This window comes from Triticum aestivum, chromosome 5B, assembly GCF_018294505.1.
Source record: "Triticum aestivum cultivar Chinese Spring chromosome 5B, IWGSC CS RefSeq v2.1, whole genome shotgun sequence".
Taxonomy (NCBI): Eukaryota; Viridiplantae; Streptophyta; class Magnoliopsida; order Poales; family Poaceae; genus Triticum; species Triticum aestivum.
The window spans coordinates 118039958-118059853 of NC_057807.1; the positions used below are offsets into that span (position 1 = coordinate 118039958).

General features: G+C 46.9%; 1 protein-coding gene across 5 annotated transcripts; it reads left to right on the forward strand.

Moving 5' to 3' along the window:
• The first annotated feature begins 455 nt into the window (after positions 1–455).
• LOC123110717 (uncharacterized) lies at positions 456–17741 on the forward strand. 5 transcript variants are annotated; one of them, XR_006453567.1, is made up of 10 exons: positions 456–579; positions 726–851; positions 1073–1190; positions 1414–2117; positions 2189–2345; positions 2465–2599; positions 3601–3756; positions 3852–3957; positions 5998–6037; positions 17303–17741. XR_006453567.1 is itself a non-coding variant. In XM_044531308.1 (9 exons), exons 1-8 carry the CDS (start codon positions 537–539, stop codon positions 3927–3929), a joined length of 957 nt encoding a protein of 318 aa, XP_044387243.1. In that variant the 5' UTR covers positions 467–536; the 3' UTR covers positions 3930–3957; positions 17303–17741. The 5 variants fall into 5 exon arrangements, 2 of the variants coding, with proteins under 2 accessions (XP_044387243.1, XP_044387242.1); XR_006453565.1 differs by having other exon boundaries at positions 467–616; positions 2011–2117; positions 5998–6654; XR_006453566.1 differs by having other exon boundaries at positions 467–616; positions 2011–2117.
• The last annotated feature ends 2155 nt before the right edge of the window (positions 17742–19896 follow it).

Here is a 19896-nt window from a genome sequence, read left to right on the forward strand (position 1 = left end):
GATGTGGAGGCGCCGGCAGCTGGCAGAGTCGCCGGCAAAAATGGGCGATGGCGTCAGCGACGAAGGAGGAGGGCAAGGGTTGCTACTGAATGGGGGAGGCCAATGTGCCACCGACCAGCGGGCCCGAAAGAGGAGAGGGCGAGCATGCGCGCGTCCGTCACGTGTCCGCGCCGACGCAAATCCGGCTAAAAAATGACCGGGAATGGGTCGCTCGTGGACGCGCGTTCGTTTGGGTCTGTGTGTTGGGCCGTCTTTTGTGTCCGTGCTGACCCAAACAGATGACGACGGACGACATGGTCTAAGTGTTTAGACGTTTCCGTTAATTACAAAATGAACGCTTTGGATTTTCAGGCCAATTTCTTCTGCCCATGACATCTCGGTGGCCAATTTCCATTGCCCCTTGCTCGGTGGCGCTTTTGGTGATTGCGTCTTCACCTCTCTTCAGTTGGTCTTCCTGTTGGTATCACACGGAACCCCAAAGCCCTCGTCCTCCTTCCTTCGTCCCTCTCTTCGGCGATTGATCATCGGCGACCAGAATGTCGGACCAAAGGTTGGAAGCCGAGTCGGTCCTCGCCGGAGGTGAAGCCCAGCCCGCCCTCCTCGAACCCTACGCGCGGTGCCCCCCCCCCCCCCCCCCCCCCCCCCCCCCCCCCCGGGTCCTCCTCGTCCTCCCCGCTCTGCTTAAAAACCTGGTTCCCCATTCGACTGAAATTTTAGCTATGCAGGCTCGTGAGATTGGTGGTACGAGCGTTTTACGACGACTTAGGATTCCAGGGCGAGGAACTGATCACTGGTTGCGCAGGGGAGGCCGGCCTAGCCGTTGTCCTTCTCGACGCCCTCACTCGGTGTCGGTGAGTCTTCGATGGCTTTTTACTCATAACAACATCTCCATCCTTATCCAATTAATGTGGTGAGGAGGAGCGAAGAACGAGGTGGGTTGGGAGATGGTGTGGGGGTGAACTGGAGAAGGCCACAGAAAGGGGACGAAGCTATTTGTTTTGCCATATCTAATTTGAATGGATAATGCTGTACTTTATGTCTGATGTGCAATTTTTGTTTTAATTCATCTCAGATGCCAGTGGGTTGAGGAAGAGGAGTTGGCAAAGGTGCTTAAGCTTAACAAGAGGAAATGCTTGCAGATCCTGCATTATTTTGAAGCTGAGAGATTCCTGAAAAGAAAGATACCAAAGGTTGTGGTTTCGTTTTTTGAGTAATTACTTAGTTTAATGTTGTCATATGTGCTGAACTTTTGAGTTTTGACTCCCCTGCTGTGCTACCATGGAGTAGAGTTGAGGAAATCCGATTGTCTAAGTTGATGTTACAGATATGTACGGAAATCTAGCCGTCTCTGATGCAGCAGCAGCAACACTGCTTTCCCTTGTGGTTGCTTTGACCTTATGTTTTTCTGTGCAGACATCCATAGGTGATCCTGGTACACCATCTGGCGCATCGTCAACTGGACATGTTATTAAATCCTATTGCTGTTTGGCAGTAGCGTAGCCAGCCCAATAAGCCAGGGTGGTCCATTAATAGAAATATTTTCATAAGTTTATTTATTTTTTAAAAAATATTTTTTTACTACACTATATACAAGCTATGGGGAAATTCCAGGGTGGTCCATGGACCACCCTGGCCACCCCCTAGCTACGCCACTGCTGTTTGGATTACCCCCAGGTGACTATTATACATCTGATTTGAAATATACTTAATTGAATGAGAAATTAGTTGGCTGTGCTTCACTTTGCCTTTGTACCATCAGGCAGGATATTGGAGATGAGCCTATGCTGTGGTCTACAGAGGGAGCCAAAGGGCTCTTTAGGTCCATGATGTTTTTGTTTTGTTGCAGACCATGTATTTTGTTTTCTTTGGCAGAGTCATCTTGCATTATCCACCCCCTTCCCCTAACTAGGGGTTGCATGAGTCTTCTAGACTCCTTTTTCTTCTTAATATAATGGCGTGCAGCTCTGCTGCGTGTTCAAGACCATAATAATATGTCTTTCTGGAACACAGATTTGTGATATCACACGCTATAAGATAAGCATGATGAAAGCAAATTTGAAGAATCAATTGGCTAACAAAGTTGTGGAAAGCTACACATGCTGTGGCTGTAAAAGAAGGTATAATGTTACTCAGATTCTCGCTAGGTAATGATTAAGATATTTAACCGCCAACACCTATTGATTTGCAGATATTCAGTATTTGATGCAATGCAGCTGGGGTCTTTTGAGTGTGAGAGCTGTTCCAGAGAGTTAGTGAGGGAAGGTGACGAGGAATCAAATGATGCATCACGCGATGGAAGAAAGAGAAGGAAAACTAATTTGTCAAACAAACTCCAAAGAATTCAGGTTTTCATTATATCTGTTTGGATTTACTTCAAGTGATATTTTTTGTATATTTTATGTATTATTACACATGTGCGCTACTTTCAAAGCAAAATGATGCATTTGAACATCTAAAAATGCAGGAGCAGCTGGAACCCTTGGCATCTCTACTTGATATGATCGAGAAGTTGCCTGCGTTGGAATTTTTGTATCTTTATGATGATGATTTGCCAAGGAGCAGTGGACATGATGCAGTCAGGGTCCTTGGGGAGAAGATGGTAAATTTGTGGTGCTTTGGTCTTTGATTCATTTGCTGTGGTTTTCTTTTAAAGACAAGTTTCATGCTTTCACTTCTAAATCTTTAGTTGGATAGTCTGCTACGTGACCCCCAGAGTTCACGTGGTTTAGGTGTATTATATCCTCTTCTATCTTATCCCAAATCTTAATGCGGTCATATGGTTTTGACTATCAGGGGTGTATTTGTGTATTATATATGTGCAGATATTAATTTAGAGCATATAAATAAGTAAACTACCGGTTACTGCCATTCGAATATCGCCCATATTGACATGTCAGTGCAATATGACATGATTTATCGTTCAGGTAGACAATTTCTTGCCTGCCCTGTCTAGACTTCCACTTATGACCTAGGCGAGGCCTTTGGCTATTGCCTAAGCGCCTTCTAGGCGCTGCTTTTTCCAACAGAGTGCAACATATATGATGCATGGCATCGATCATTAATTCCTTATGATTTACTTACTGTCTAATATTTGATGTCTTCTTAAGACCAGCTTAAGTGAGTGTGTCTAATTGGTTTGTATGTGCTTATTTTTAATAGAAATCTAAGAATACTGAGTTGATAATAATAAAATTATTAATCTATACTAAGTAGAGACAGTTACGTGCATATACACTTTGAGAAAATAATAATGATGTCGACACAAAGTTAAGAACCCACCACATTATTTAAATTCGCGTCTGTTCTGCTTTTCTCTTGAACTATGATCCATAATCAATATAGCAGGAACGTAAAATGGATAATAGATGCCTGTCTTTTGACTTTTCATGTTAATCTGCAGAGCCAAGCCTGATTGAGTTTATCTATTTTGTATTATCTTTCATTGACTATCAGTAGTTTAGCAGTATACACGACAAACGCACACACACATACACATGAACACTCAGCCCCATATAACTTGTATATCATATGCATACACTGTTCTTTTTTTTTTACCTTGTTTTAACTAATTTTTTGACTAAGTCAACTACATATGTTTAGGTTGAAGCATCACCAGCTTTGAATAGAATGCCAGATCCTGAAAAACATATTAATCTTACCGAGTCAAAGATCTTGCCTGACTGGATGATAAGAGAGGGTATGTTACAAAAGAATACTCATACTGGTGATGACTCAGCGCTCAACGAAAGTACCCAGGTCGGTTGAGAAAATATTGCAATTTCAACATTGGATATTGTAAGAACCATATAGTATTGATTCACCAGTAGTTCATCTTCTGTTTAATGGTGTAGGACGCATATGCTAAGGCATATAGACAGGCACTTTACGAGGCTTATTCAAGAGACACCCCAGCAGCAGTGAGAAGGTAAAATGTATAGCTGTGGATGCCAGGACAAGGTATTGTGCTTTTCTTACTACAACTTTATATCCATGGAGTGAACTAATCATTTCTGTATAGTTTCCTATATTTTCCTGTAGAAAGAGGCTTCTTGTTTACTCAACATGGTTTCCTGATTTAGATTTTGGGGTTTCTGGATGGACTGATCCCTTGGGAGCCCCACACCCTTATACTATATGTAAAGCTCAAACTGGACTTGCATTTGTACCTATGCATTGGCCTCCAACCCATTACTGTAAATTCCATTAGGACTGCACTACCACTATTGCTAGACACCGATACTAATCCAGCACTCCTCAAGATGGATATCAGTTAGCAACCATGGCCATCTGAATAAAGCTACTAGCTAAGTACCTGTGTGTTGCTGCTGAACAATAAACATATGTAGAGACACTGATTATACAATTGTTTAATTTCCGCGGACTTGGTTTTAGACCGTGTCGGCACAATCACCAGGGTCTTTGTCCTGCTACCCCTCTCTAGCTAGCTAATTTTTTTAAATAATACATTTCTTTAATTAATTTGCATAAATATTACGCCGATATTTTTATTTTCAAAAATAATACACCATCGGCCCGCTGCAGGCCGACTGAGCCTAGTTGGCCCACCGCAGGCCGATTGGCCTCCAGTCGGCCCGCAGCAAGCCGACTGGGACTAATTGGGCCTCCAGTCGGCCCGCAGCAAGCCGACTGGGACTAATTGGTTCGTAGCAAGCCAATTAGTCCCAGTCGGCTTGCTGCGGGCCGACTGGAGGCCAATCGGCCTGCGGTGGGCCGACTAGGTGCATGTGGCCATTTTTCTTTTTCTGTTTTTGGTTTCAGTTGTTCTTTTCTGTTATTTTTTTACTATGATTGTTTTCTATTTATTCTAGCTATCAAATGAACCTGGTTTGTGTTGAAACTTTTTGCAGAGATTACTAGCAATATTCAAGCCACATATAAATTTTCATAATTTTTGGAAAACCACATTTTTTTTTCGAAACGGAGGCAAAGATTGCCTCATCTATTAATTAAGCAGAAGAGAATTGCCCAGTTATTTTTTGGAAAACCACATTTTTACATTTGATAGCTCCTGGTGAATATAGATAGGGTTTAAATTTATTTATCCAAATTGATTTTTTTCATAAATGTTAAAATATTGAGAAGAATGGTTTAAACATTTTTGTGAAACAATTTGAGGAATTGTTTTTGGCTTATGAAACAATATGAAACAATTTTTGTAAAACAATTTGAGGAAAATTATCAAATTGTTTCATAAGCCAAAAAAGTATTCTCAAATTGTTTCATAAGCCAAAAAAGAATTTTCCTCAAATTGTTTCACAAAAAATGTTTCATAAGCCAAAAAAGTATTCTCAAATTGTTTCACAAAAAAATTTAAATTATTCTCCTCGATATTTTAACATCTATAAAAAAAATCAATTAGGATAGATAAATTTAAACCTTATCTATATCCAGCAGGAGCTATCAAATACAATTGTAAAAATGTGGTTTTCCAAAAATTATGAAAATTTATATGTGGCTTGTTAATATTGCTAGTAATTTATGCAAAAAGTTTCAACACAAACTAGATTATTTGATAGCTAGAATAAATATAAAACAACAACTAAAACCAAAAACAGAAAAGAAAAATGGCCACATGCACCTAGTTGGCCCACCGCAGGCCGATTGGCTTCCAGTTGGCCCGTAGCAAGCCGACTAGACTAATTGGTTCGCAGCAAGCCAATTAGTCCCAGTCGGCTTGCTGCGGGCCGACTGGAAGCCAATCGGCCTGCGGTGGGCCGACTAGGCTCAGTCGGCCTGCAGCGGGCCGATGGTGTATTATTTTTAAAAATAAAAATATCGGCGTAATATTTATGCAAATTAATTAGAAAAATGTATTATTTTAAAAAAATTAGCCTCTAGCTACCACTCGCATACGACAAGCTTTCTTTCTCCTGTTTGCGCATCTTGTTCACCGCATTCCTCCGGCCACAACAATACAATGTGTCGTGTGGATTGGCTACGTTGTCCAGCTTTAACCCAGTTTCCACTTTTTTTCAGGAAAACGCAAAGGCCCTTTGCATTTCTTTTCATTGAAAAGGTAAGAAGTCAGTTACAAACGTCCTATGACGAAAGGTCAAATGATCGAGTTACAGTATCAGTGCACATCATGAAGGTGGCAGCACCACTCTGCGCCCAGCAGCTTCGGCCTTTGCCCAGAAGGAGTGCGATCAAGGCTTCCTCCTTGATCCGATCAACTAGCGTATCAATGGATGGCCTCGCGTTGTCGAAGACGCAGCTGTTCCTATGCTTCCAGACCATCCAAGGCACAAGGAGTGCGACAGATTGCAGGGCCTTGCGTTGCATCGGCGGCGTATTTCCCTTGGCGTGCAACCACAAGTCCTTGAGGGTGGGCTCCTGATTGGGTAACGGCACCGGGATGCGAAGCCAAGCCAGGGCCTCATGACAGGCCTGCTGTGTAAAGGGGTAGTCTAGCAATAGGTGCCAGATCGTTTCCGGTGCTTGATCACAAAGGAGGCATCGCGGATGATGTTGCAGTCCGTGTCAAGTCAGTCGATCAGCAGTCCAGCAGCAGTCCTGGTTGGTCAGCCAATGGAAAGTTTTGACCCGAGGTGGCGCCCAACTCCTCCAGATCAGCTTCCAGGAGTAGGAGTGCGTAGATCCATGGAAGGTGGCCGCATAGCAGTATTGCGCAGAGTAAGTGCCACTCGCACACCAATTCCAGCTGGTCGGGGGCATCAGTAAGCGTGGTGTGCTGCACGTTTTGCCATAGCTGCAGGTACTGTCCTATCTCGTGGATGCCAAGGACGCCATGTATGTCACGTGCCCAGGTGTTGCCATTGAGCCCATCCGCCACCGTTCTGACCTTGCGCCGGTGCTTAGGGATGCAGCTGTAGAGCATGGGCATGAGCTCGCCGACTGACTTCCCATTAAGCCAGCGGTCCTCCCAAAATAGGGCGTTCAATCCATTCTCGATGGTCATGTATGTAGATGCGGAGAATAGCGCACGCTCATTGTTGGAGAACTGGAGGTCCAGCCCCTGCCATGCGCGCTCTGGGTCCGTGCGAGAGAACCAGAGCCAACGCAGCCGAAGCACAAGCCCGGTGCGCACCAGGTCACGGACACCCAGGCCGCCGAGCTTGAGAGGGCGGCAGACATGGTGCCAGTTTGACATGACAATGGCCAGAGGAAACCTCGCTGAATTTTCTCAGGTTGCTTCAGGGTTTTCTTTTCGGGGGGGGGGGGGACTGCTAGGGATGGCGCAGAAGACGGACTTGACAAGGGCAAGCCGCCCAGTTTTGTTCATCAGCCATGCTTTTCGGATGGGTAAGCGGCCGACGACCGTGTCGGCGAGGGGCTGCAGCTGTGCAGAGGAGGGGCGACTTGTCGTCCAGGGGATGCCGAGGTAGGTGATCAGGAGCTCCACAACCGGGCATCTCAAACTGGTAATCACCAGTAGTTCACCTCCCATGCAGAACCGTGGCTGAGCTCTTGGCATAGTTCACCTGGAGGCCAGACGCCCTGCCAAACAAGGCCAGAATTTCTCTGACTGCGGTCACATCGCTCTCCGTGGCATGACAGAAGAGCATGACGTTGTCGGCGTAAAGCGATATCGCCGGGATCGGCCTCGGGGGATGGAGTTTTTGCAGGATGCCATTGTCGTGGGCACGCCTCATCAGCCGGCTGAGAGTGTTGGCCGCGAGCACGAACAGCTGCGGGGACAATGGGTTGCCCTGGCGAAGTCCTCCCTGGTGCCAAATAGGTGGGCCTGGTATTCAACAGGACGCGGGTGCTGGCAGACCACAGGAGAATGGCGATCCACTCCAAGAAGCGATTCCCGAAGCCATATTGGCGCAGGACCTTAAAGAGGAATGGCCAAGATATGGAATCGAAAGTGTGCGTGAGATCAAGCTAGAGCATAACTGTTGTAGGGTGAAACCCTGGAGGGGATCTTTTCATACTTGGAGGGGGAAAAGGAGCAAGAACACAAGAACACACAAGGGAAATCACTCCAAACAAACCCAATCACACATCCACTAGAGTAGCAAACACATAGATCCACAAGAATACATGAACAATCAAAGGAAACAAGCACTAAGGTAAAGTTCTTCCCAAATCCAAGAAGGAGATGAGGTCTTGATGATCCTATGATGGGGATCCTTCTCCAAGAGGAGGCCTTGATATCCACAAGAGGATCTTCTCCCTTAGGAGGGCATGATCTCCATGAGGAGGAAGATGAGCAAAGCTCTCTCTTTGCCTATCCAATGCTTTTCTAGCCTCTCAAATGAGCTAGGGGAAGAGGTTATATAGTCTAGGGACGAATTATGAGGGAAAGGGGGATACAAGGGTCAAAGATCACAAAATGCACGCAGGCATACGGAGCAGTCCGGGCATCCGGGGTAAAGTGGCCCGGGCACCCGCACCGGTCAGGGGCCGGCTGTAGGTGGGCTGGGCACGGGGGGGGGGGGGGGGGGGGGGGGGGAGGGCGGCGCCAGGAGGCGGGAGGCCGGGCACCCGGACCAGGCAGGAGGCGGCTGGAGGGGGCCGGGCACCCGGGGAGGAGCAGCAGCTCCTAGCGGGAGGGGTCGGGCACCCGGGGTCAGTCGCCTGGGAGGAGAAGGGCCGGGCACTCGGGGTGTCCAGGGGCCTTGCCCACCCCGCGGCTGCAGACCCGGGCACCCGGGGTCCTCACGTCAGGGCACCCGGGGTGTCCAGGGGGTCTCCGGTCCTTCGCGTTCTTCTCCCTCTTCTTCTCCTTGGGTCCGCGGGTGGACTTGGTGATTCCTCCATGCTTCCTCGTGATGATCTCCGAAGTACCTAAGAATGCATAACGTGTCTCTTTGAGGTAGAACCCAATCCTCATGTGAATCCGAACGAAACTCGAAGAGGAAAGAATTGACCTCGTTCTCGATGGCGCGTGCACGTGCTCTTGTCATTGGTCCTCTCGGTGCTTGTGGTGGTGATGAAGTGTCCGTGTGGGTGGTCGAGGGATGCTCCGCATCATCCCCCCCCCCCCCCCCCCCGGGGGAGAGATCCGTCCACGGATCGTGATCTTCATCACCATGGGAAAGAGAGAGCATCGCCGTGTAGAAGTGGACAACCCCCAAGTACTCATCATCTTGAAGCTCGAAATGGGCACTCTCCAATGTCGCACCGTCTAGTGATTCCTTCAAAAGGAGCAAGTACAACAAACACTTGGAAAAACAAATGTGGTTAGCATTAGTGCAACACCAAGCATTCAAGAGGTGATTCACCAAACGAGTGTCGTCATCAAGCATAGCATAAGGTGTGACAAGGGATTGTGACATGTCATGTAAGCACATAAATTGAGCCAAATCAAGGACATCATATAAATAATCATGCAAATGGGAGGTAGATATGCTAATATGTTTGACAAGAGAACAAGCATCTACCTCAAGATCATAGCAAACATGCATAAAGCGCTCGACAACTGGTCGATGGTAGGCATAAGAATTATTCACAACACCAAAGAAGATGATATGTCTAAACACATGCGTCAAGTGCAAGACAATCCAAGCATAATGTGCATAGGGTGTAGTGAAAATCGAGTGGCACTCAACACAATAGAAAGAGCAATTGTTCATCATGTGTGAGGCAATCAAATCAATCATGTGACAAGCAATGGGACATGGCATATGTGAAGTAATGACATTGTTGCGACCAAACATATGATAGGAGCAAGTAATCCAAGAATTAGATGCAACATGAGAAAGCATAGAAATCAAGTCGTGCAAACTAGTGGAGCGAAGATGCAACACACTAGAGGAAATCATGGCAATCATGTCATGTAAGCAAATAATAGATATAGGCAATGCACATGACATATCGCGAGCACGAGCACAAAGCAAGATCATAGTATCATCATAGGAATGTGGCATAAATGGAACATGGCAATAACAAGCAACATCTCCACCAAGCTTGCAAATACACATACAAGTACTAGAATCGATCATCATGTGTAATGCAAAGCATGGGTCACAAATGCATGGCAAATGTAAAGAAATGAGCATATCATGCAACATGAACATGGCAATATGGACATAAAGTGAGAAGTGGTATATACCCATAACCATGTGAGGGCCATGTAGAAGGAATGCGCGGAGTCGTTGCGCGGAGGAAACGGTTGGTGACACATCTCACGGGTTCCCAAGGCATCGTTGCTCTCTAGAGCTCGTTTCGTCTACTCATGGTCTTGCGAGGTTGACGAGTATGGGTACCTACACAAAATAGAAACAAGCCAAAGAAAGTGTGTGCGTGGTAAATGTACACATCATCCATCATGATGTGTATGTGCACATGTGAGGTAACACAAAATAAGCAATGCTCAAAGAAATTTGTTGCTTGGTATAAGAACATGTCATCCATCATGAATGAATAGTTGCTATGTATAACACGATGGGGATGCAAATTGACCATACAATTATAGCAAGTGTGTGGCACAACAAGAGCATTTTTATTCATGGGATGCATATGGTGCACACAATCAATTGGATCATGCAATGGATTGGGATGGATCAAAATCTCCTAATATGGATGAGGAAACTATGGGGGTCTCCTCATTAGCAATAGCGGAAACATCATATGGAGAAAATGGACAACATCCAAAACAATGCATATTCAAAGCTAGGTGGTCATGGCATGGCATATGAGATAAATGATGCCAAGGGAGCATATCAATACCCTCATAAGAAAAACAAATGCCAATAACCATGGGCTTGTCATCTATGCCATATGTGCAAATTGAGTTTATTTTAATGGCATATGCATAGTTACTACGAAGAGAATGCAAATATGACATTGTTGATCTCATGCATAGCATATGACAAGTCAAGCGGATTGTCAAACATGGTGTGACCGAGAGAATTATCACAAGAAATCCTATGTAACATGGCATCACAAGTAATAGACTCCACATGGCAATCATCAAACTCATCATAAATGGGTAAATCATCGCATGGGGAAGTCGAACTAGCATGAAGCATGACAATAGGTGGATCAACATCATGCAAGCAATCAATGTTAAGAATGTCTTCTAGTGGGACTAGAGCATCACCTTCACCTATGTTACCTTGTTCATTCCACTCAAGTGGTGTAGGTGAGGTGGCAAAGACCAAATGGTGGTCATCATATTCATCTTGATGGAACCATGTGGGGGGGGGGGGTGCATCATATTCCACCATGGCCATCGTCTTGTCCATAGGAAGGATGAAGTCGTCGCAAATCGGCGCGTCATCGTATATGGGACCTAGCACCAAATGAGAAGACACAATAGAGGTAGAGGTTAAGCTGTTAGAAATCAAAATGGCCTCACATGCCCTATCAACTACCTCACTCTCTCTATGTGGTGGTGGCTCACTCACTCCCTCGAAGTAGGTGCACTCAATGTCACATATGGTGGAGTCACTCATCTCACTCAAGTGGTGGGCTTTGTGGCTCTCCGCACATGGGAATTCGGGCAGCTCATCATATGTGGGGCTAGTGGTGAACTCTCTCTCACTCTCAATATGGTGGCACAAGTCACTCAAGTCATCATACGTCGTCGTGGTCGAAGGGAAAACCCATGCTCGACCATCTCGTCGCCGTTGTCATGGATGAAGGCCGAAGATGGCACATCATCACTCTTGCCTCCAAAGATGGAAGCATCATCCTTGCTCGACACCATGTCGTTCGCCTCCAAAGCTTGGTCCTCGAATGGCTCCATAGTCGTAGTCGCCGCCGCACCGTCTTGAAAAAGAGTCGAAGTAGACTCGGCATCATCAATGCCACAAAGAGGGATGGCGGTGGAGTCGAACTTGGGAGCGTCATCTTGGAGCTCGTCGGGCTTGGACATCGTGGTGGTACTAGCCTCATGCTCGCCGTCTTGGAGGTTGGTCTTTGAGAAGTGTGCTTGGGGTGGAGAAGCCTTGTCCTTCATGAGTTCTTGTTCTGCCGCGAGAGCACCAATGTAGTTGTCGTCGAGGGACTTGTAGTTCTCGTGGAAGATAATCTTGGAGATGTCGTTGTTCAATCCCATCATGAAGTAGAACTTCATCCAAATGGGGTCGTCCACACCGGCTCGTCGCAAGGCTTTCTTCATCTCGAGGAAGTACTTGTCTAGGGACTTGGATCCTTGGATGGTGTTCTCCAATTGGCGTTGAAGATGTTCCGTGTAGGTGGAAGGCAAAAACTCTCGCCGCATAGCTTTCTTCGTCTTGGGCCAACTCATGTCGAAGGTCTTCGAAGGTGTATGAAGCCACCATGTCGACGCGTAGTCGTGGAAGTTACTTGTGGCGCTTCACTTGGTCTTCGGAAAGGACTTGATGTAGCTTGAGGTAGTCGTCCATCTTGCGCTCCCACTCGAAATACTCCTCGGGGTCTTGAGTCCCATAGAAAGGAAGCTCGTGGTCAGTGTCGAGGTCGTAGTAGCTCGTGGAAGCCGCAGACTTGAGCTTGGGGGAGCTTCTCTTGAGCGTAGTCTTGAGGTGCTTGTAGGTGAAGATGCCTTGAAGTCGCTTGGCGAAGGTGCCAAGGTAGATGGAAGTCATAGAGCGGTGGTTGGTGTTGAGCTCTTGACATTCATGTTCATGTCGTTGATGGTGTCGATGCCGATGTGATCTTGCCGGAGATGGTAGCTCGGAAGGATGTGCACTTGAGCATCTTCTCGAAGATGAGGAAGACCTCTTGCGGTTGTTGATGAAGACCTTGAGCTCCGCCATTTGAGCATCCATCTTGGCGTCCAAATTGTTCTTCATGGCATCGAACTCGTCGTTGTTGTTGTAGACCGAAGTAGATGTGCTTTGCCTATCCATCACAAGGCTCGAGCGAGGGTGAGTAGGAAAATGAGAAGACAATACCAAAGTTACCTTTTCCGAAGATTGAAAATGTATCGAGTATCACTCAATGTGATGCTACAGTAGTGGAATTGGTACCGGGTTTGTTTCTCACACCAACACAAGTAAAGCTTATGGAGGAGCTTAGTTAGGATAGGTGGCACAAAATTTCAAGCAAATGTTAGTCAAGATATCGAAAATGTTGAGAAGGTTCACAAAATTGCAAGTAAAGCAAGTAGACCAATAGCAAAGAATGGCACACGGAACACGGATTGATAAATGGGGTCGTGCAACCAAGGAGTGAGCACAAAATGTGGAATCCACGGAAAACGCTCGTGTCGCACAACTCTAGAGAGACGCTAGCACGATTGCTCGATAGGCACAACCTATAAGATGCAAAATGTATCAACTTTCTATCCCAAGTATGCTATAGATGTATGATGTTCCGGTGTTTCGCACACGATGAAGATGATCAATATGGTAGTATGATATGCAATGTGGCGATGCTATGGCTATTGCTTACAAGCTCTTTGTTTTTCTCTTTTGCTTAAAAGCTTTTTTTTATATGGCCGCAACGCAAATGCACAAACCAAGATAGCAATTGTATATATGCGGGAACAAACTTGTGGCACACGAGATGATATGATGATACCAATATGATATGGTATGTATGTAATGGAAGGTGTAGATCGATGATCACTAATGTGCACAAGTAATGTTGCTGGCAATACTCAATGGCTAGTCTCGATAGGCAAGGGACGCAAAATGGGCTAAGGGGTTAACAATGTAATGGCAAGAATGAATGTACAAAGGGATACCACGATACCAAGATGATATAGAGGTTACCGTTCTTGCTTATGGTTAGGTTGTCAAAATGGTGAGGTGGTCGATGTCGAATCCTTGTCGAAGTTGAGCGGCGGTGTTGTCGATGTCGAACCGTTCCTAGTTAGCCGAAACACCCTAGGAAACGGAAAAACCGCAAACTCAAAATCTCAAAGGAAAATGTCAAATGGTGGTAGCAGAATGCGTTGGTGGTTCCGGAGTTAGCAATGCGGAAGTGGTGGTGGTTGATGATGAAGCAACTGTCCCTAAGTAGCCGAAACACCTTAGGAGACTCAAGTCACCTCTCAAGCAACCACAAATGCTATATGGAATTAAAATGAGTTAGGTTGCGGAAAGCTACGGTGGTTTTGCGGAAGATATGGTGGATGGCCTAGGCAAAGATGCCACAATGCCAAAATTTTGATGGAGTCAAATGATTTTGGAACCTATGTAGATGGATGGTGGATGTCAATAGCTACTCAACAAGCAAAGAACGTCAAAATCGGACTTCGGGAGTGAAAGTCATGGCCGAAATGGTGTTGTTGGTGGGCTGATTGGGGGGGGGGGGGAGGTGCCTTGGGTGGGCAGGGGCAAACAGGGCGGGGGTGCGGGCACCCGGTGGTGGACGAAATTGGGCGAAAATTGAGGAAAATGGATGAAATTGGTGGATTTCGTGGTGGGAAAGGTGGGGATGGATCATGGATGGGGGAAGGCTAGATCCACTTGCCAAACAACAAATCCATGGACCAAAACAACAAAATCTCACAAGAACCAACAAATTGCAAGAAAAAAATTTGGGGCTATTTTTGTGGGGATTTTCGAATTAGGACGAAAAACAACAAAATCAAGCTAGCGAATGGGGGGGGGGGGAGGGGTAGGGACTCCAAGATGTGAATCAACCTTGCTCATGATACCAAGGTGTTGTAGGGTGAAACCCTAGAGGGGATCTTTTCACACTTGGAGGGGGAAAAGGAGCAAGAACACAAGAACACACAAGGGAAATCACTCCAAACAAACCCAATCACACATCCACTAGAGTAGCAAACACATAGATCCACAAGAATACATGAACAATCAAAGGAAACAAGCACTAGGGTAAAGTTCTTCCCAAATCCAAGAAGGAGATGAGGTCTTGATGATCCTATGATGGGGATCCTTCTCCAAGAGGAGGCCTTGATATCCACAAGAGGATCTTCTCCCTTAGGAGGTCATGATCTCCATGAGGAGGAAGATGAGCAAAGCTCTCTCTTTGCCTATCCAATGCTTTTCTATCCTCTCAAATGAGCTAGGGGAAGAGGTTATATAGTCTAGGGACGAATTATGAGGGAGAGGGGGATACAAGGGTCAAAGACCACAAAATGCACGCTGGAGGGGGGGGGGGCACCCGGGGAGGAGCAGAAGCTCCCAGCGGGAGGGGCCGGGCACCCGGGGTGTCCAGGGCCCTTGCCCACCCCGCGGCTGCAGGCCCGGGCACCCGGGGTCCTCACGTCCGGGCACCCGGGGTGTCCAGGGGGTCTCCGGTCCTTCGCGTTCTTCTCCCTCTTCTTCTCCTTGGGTCTCCGGGTGGACTTGGTGATTCCTCCATGCTTCCTCGTGATGATCTCCGAAGTACCTAAGAATGCATAACGTGTCTCTTTGAGGTAGAACCCAATCCTCATGTGAATCCGAACGAAACTCGAAGAGGAAAGAATTGACCTCGTTCTCGATAGCGCGTGCACGTGCTCTTGTCATTGGTCCTCTCGGTGCTTGTGGTGGTGATGGAGTGTCCGTGTGGGTGGTCGAGGGATGCTCCGCATCAATAACTCTGGGGGCCCCAAGTTGGTGCAGCAGTTTGAGTGATTGCCTGGCGAGGACGTAGTTGTCATGGGGACTCCGTCCGGTGATGAACGCGTTTTGATTGCGGTTGATGAGGCGATCAAGCTTTGGGGCTAGCCGAAGCGATAGGACTTTGGCGAATACCTTGGCCACGAGATGAATGAGGCATATAGGGCGGTAGTTGCGCAGTTCTTGGGCATCAGCGCGCTTCGGCAGCAGAGTGAGTAGGGCCTGGTTCAGCTTGTGAAAGCCCGGCCAGCTGCTGGAACACATCCAAGAAATCTTGCTTGACGATGCACCAGCATGCTTGCAGGAATTCTGCGGTAAGCCCGGCGCATTGCGCACAGGGATGCGCTTCATGGCATCCCAGATCTCCTCCGGGCTGAAGGGGGCGTCAAGGTCGGCAAGATCGCACCCATTGATAAGCTGCGACAAGTCCATCGCGTGGTCGCGCTCCACGGCAGTGCCAAGCAGTGCATCATAGTGCAAGAACGCCGCCTACGCCATCTCGTCGTGCTCGGTGAGCAACATGCCGTTCGTGGTCAGGCTGAAGAAACGTTTTTTTCTGCTGGAGGAAGGAGCATTGCCGGTGGAAAAGGCGGTGTTGGCGTCGCCGTCTTTGAGATTGGCGATGCGGGTGCGTTGTAGGATCAGCATAGTCCGGCCCTCCTGCTCAGTACTTATCACACAAAATCATTGCACCACACTACATTGTCAATCCAAATGACCCTGCATGGCAGCTCATTGTATGGCTCACCCTCAAAGGGAACACTGGTGATGAAGAACAGACAAAAACCCTCGCCATGAACTGAAGAACCAAATGAAAATTCAGAATCCAAAATAAGCATGTAGAGTCGCAGATACTAAGATAGACATCCCTAGCATGGTGACGAGTAATAGAATCCAAAATTAAGCATGTGTAGTCTTGATACAGCTTGCCATGGGGGCAAGATAAAATATTTTCTCAACCATGGGTCTCCAGCAGACTACCCCAAACTCCATTAGGATTCTATTACCACTATTATTCGACACTGCTACTACTTGAACACCTGATTAGCCAAGGCATGGTTTGTTTTTGCAGCTACCTAAGTAAAAACCTAGCTTTCCTGCCAGTTATTCTACTGGGCAATGCCCTTGCATCCTTAGCCCTGAAATACTCCCTCTGTAACTTTTTATAAGACGTTTTTAGAGTCCATGACAGTGTGAAAACACGTCTTATATTAAGTGTTACAGAGGTTGTATATCTCATTTTTTTTTCTTTTTCGCTTGACTGAACTTCATTTTGTTTTCTTTTATTCACATTTGGTGCTTAGTGAAACATATACGCACTGCATATCTGTTCACTTAGGTGACTATAAGAAAAGGCTATTGAACAATGTATATAGAAGCAAAAGATTTGTTTGCGCAATATTTTCTCTATAAATAACTGAAATGGCTGTATATATATATTTTTTGTGAATTTTTTGAGGTGCACCTGTATACGCAAAAGGGTGCATATGGACCTAGGTTACAACTCAGATTATAACCTGGGTGCAGTGATTATTTGCACTGTCCTTTTTCTAAAATTTGCTCTTCAGATTGCTACAATTTATCAATGATGAAGCTTTGATCCATTCCAGATCCAGTATCGTATGTGCCTTGTGTTCTTGTACATACTATATTTTCTTGTTCAAGGTATTGCTTTGTTTGTGGAGACAGTTTCCTCTTACTTTGATCATGCTTGTTTGATTATTCAATTGTTCGAGTCTGATTTTGTGTTGATTGTCAGTTCCTTATTAAGGTTTTCTTCTTTCAATTTAGAGAGGCATCACATTGCTGAATGCTACACTCGTATATGTGCTATGCTAATTTCATAGTTGTTATCTACAAACTTGCAGGGGCTGGATGGGGATGCGAAAATTTGTAGGAGTGGACGAGCTCGCGTGCACACGGAATCATCGTCCACTAGTTCGCATAGGGATCCTGGTCGAGCTAGGTATTATAGATAGTATAGTAAAGTATCTGACCGACCTACAGAACAGCTATGCGGGTCCACATCTCAACTAGACGGCTGTTTGGGAGTCCACGGCCACGGAATCCTGTACAGGCTTGTAGCGATGGACCGGCTTGGCAGGCTAAACGGCCGCGGAAGTAATCGTTTGCGGGACGTCAGCATTTAAGGGCCTGTTCGGTTTGGATGTGAAGAAATCAGTGGAATGTAACCAGGCTAAGGAATAGCACATGAGTGAGATGTCAAAACGGAGGAATGAAAAGTACGGGAAAGATTTGGGATATGAAACGTTCGGACTGTGGGAAAACTAAGCAAAGGAAATAGATAGAGGCGTGTGATAGATTACAAAATGGGTAATGTTTGCGGCCGGTCGACCGGCTAACGACTCGGCCGGTCCGACGCGCGCCGCATGATCGTTCTCGATCGTGCGACTCACATGCGCGATGGACACGTCCGCTGGACACGCGTTGCCTTATCCTTTTGGACGTGAAGCGCTATCCTCTGTACGCACGCGAAGCTTCCCCATCATTCATTTCTTCGTGAGCTGAGCATCTCTCTTCTGCTCAAACCGCACCTCCGACTAGCAGCACCAGCGATGACCATCACCTTCACGCCCTGCCCACACGAAGCTTCTAGGCGCTTCCCAACCAATCCCGCCAGCGGCTTTCTCCGGCGAACTCATCCCTTTTCTCTCGTTACAAGCCGTGCCCAACCCACTCTCCCATTTCGCGTGTCAGTAGAGGGGTTGGATGCCCGTGGTGATGGAGCGACGGGCGACGGCGGCTGTGCGTGCGCGTGGTGCCGATGAGAGGCGATGCGGGGGGTGCTGCGAGCGTGGGCAGCGAGCTCTCCGGCAACGTGTTTTTTTGCTGGAACGGGACTTTTTTGTTGCTGGAACCTCCTGTTCTTTTTGCTACAATCAATTTTTGTTGGATTTGATGTTTGTGGGATTTTTGCTGGAACCGGCTGTTTCTATTGCTACAATCAAATTTGTTAGATTTTGATGTTTGTGGATTTTTTGCTGGACGCAGAGTAATTTGTTGCTGGAACCGGCTGTTCTTTTTGCTACAATCAAATTTGATGGAGTTTGTGATTTGTGGGATTTTTGCTGGAACCAGAGTAAATTATTCCGGGTGTTTCTTTTGCTACAATCAAATTTGTTGGAGTTTAATGTTCGTGGAATTTTTGCTGGAACCAGAGTAAATTATTGCTGGAACCGGGTGTTTCTTTTGCTACAATCATGAACGGCAGTGTTCATCCTGCTGGAACAACAATGTTTTTGCTACAATCGTAGCCTGTTTTTGCTACCACCAGTGAATTTTTGTTGCTACATGCATGAGCGGGTAGTGTTGGTCGACGGCGGCGATGCCTTTCTTTTCTACACCCGTAATGCTACCATCGTTTTTTGCTGGAACCAGGGCCCAAAATTAAATTGCTACCATCGGCTTTTGTGTTGCTGGAAGGAACCACCCAAAAGTGCTTCCATCGGATTTGGTTTTTGCTGGAACCTGCGCTAAAAAATGATACAACTGTATATGTATGAAGCTACATCCGTGTTAGCCAGAGCTGCAACTCTGTTTTGAAAATGGTATTACCGATGATTTCTTGCTGCAACCATTGTTGCTTTTTGGTACGATTGGCGAAGTTTTTTGCTACATCAATTCAAAAAGGCATTCACTGGTCCCGTCATTCTTTGCAATCCCGCGCAGCGAGCGTCGACGGCCAAGACAGCGGCGGCGCATCGGGAGCTGCAATCATAGAACTCGCCAGCGAGTTGCCGTGGTCGCCACTGGAGTTGCAAGCGCAGGGGCGCATCGGGGGTTACAACCATGGAGCTCGCCGCCGCCGCCAATGGAGTTGTAGCCAGCGAGAAACATAGGCGGCGACCGGCTGCAAGGGCGGTGACCGGCAGTGAGGGAAGACGAGCAGGCGAGGCAGTCGATGCGTGCGGGGGCGGCACTCTCCTTCCTTTCCCTTCTCTCTCGTGCGGGAGATTGACGATGGAGAGGGAGGACGGGGAGGACGGGGAGAGATCTGATGGTTAGGGACAAAGAGATCTGACGGCTCAGGGGACCAGATCTGACGGCTAAGGCTCGACCGGCCCAACTGTTGGGCCGGTGCGCCGGCGCAGATCGCTGGCCTTACAAAATTGGGACCCATCAGTGCAAATAAACTAGAGACTTTATTCCATGCATGCATGCGGCAGATGTGGGTCCAGAGATAAAGTCTACAGAGGCAAGACCATGGTCTGAGCTCATGTTTCCTACGTTTCGCCTTGGACTTCCGCCTCAAAAAAGAGCTTGCCGTGGATGTTTTCTTTGCCGTGAAAGTAGAGCCAACAAAAACTTTCCATCAGAATCTTTTTTTTTCGAGAGTACGCCAATGGCGTACCATATTTATATAGAAGGAAGCAAAGTATATACAAGAGACCGACGAACAATGCGAACATTAGTCGCCAGCACACCCACACCGAAAAACAAC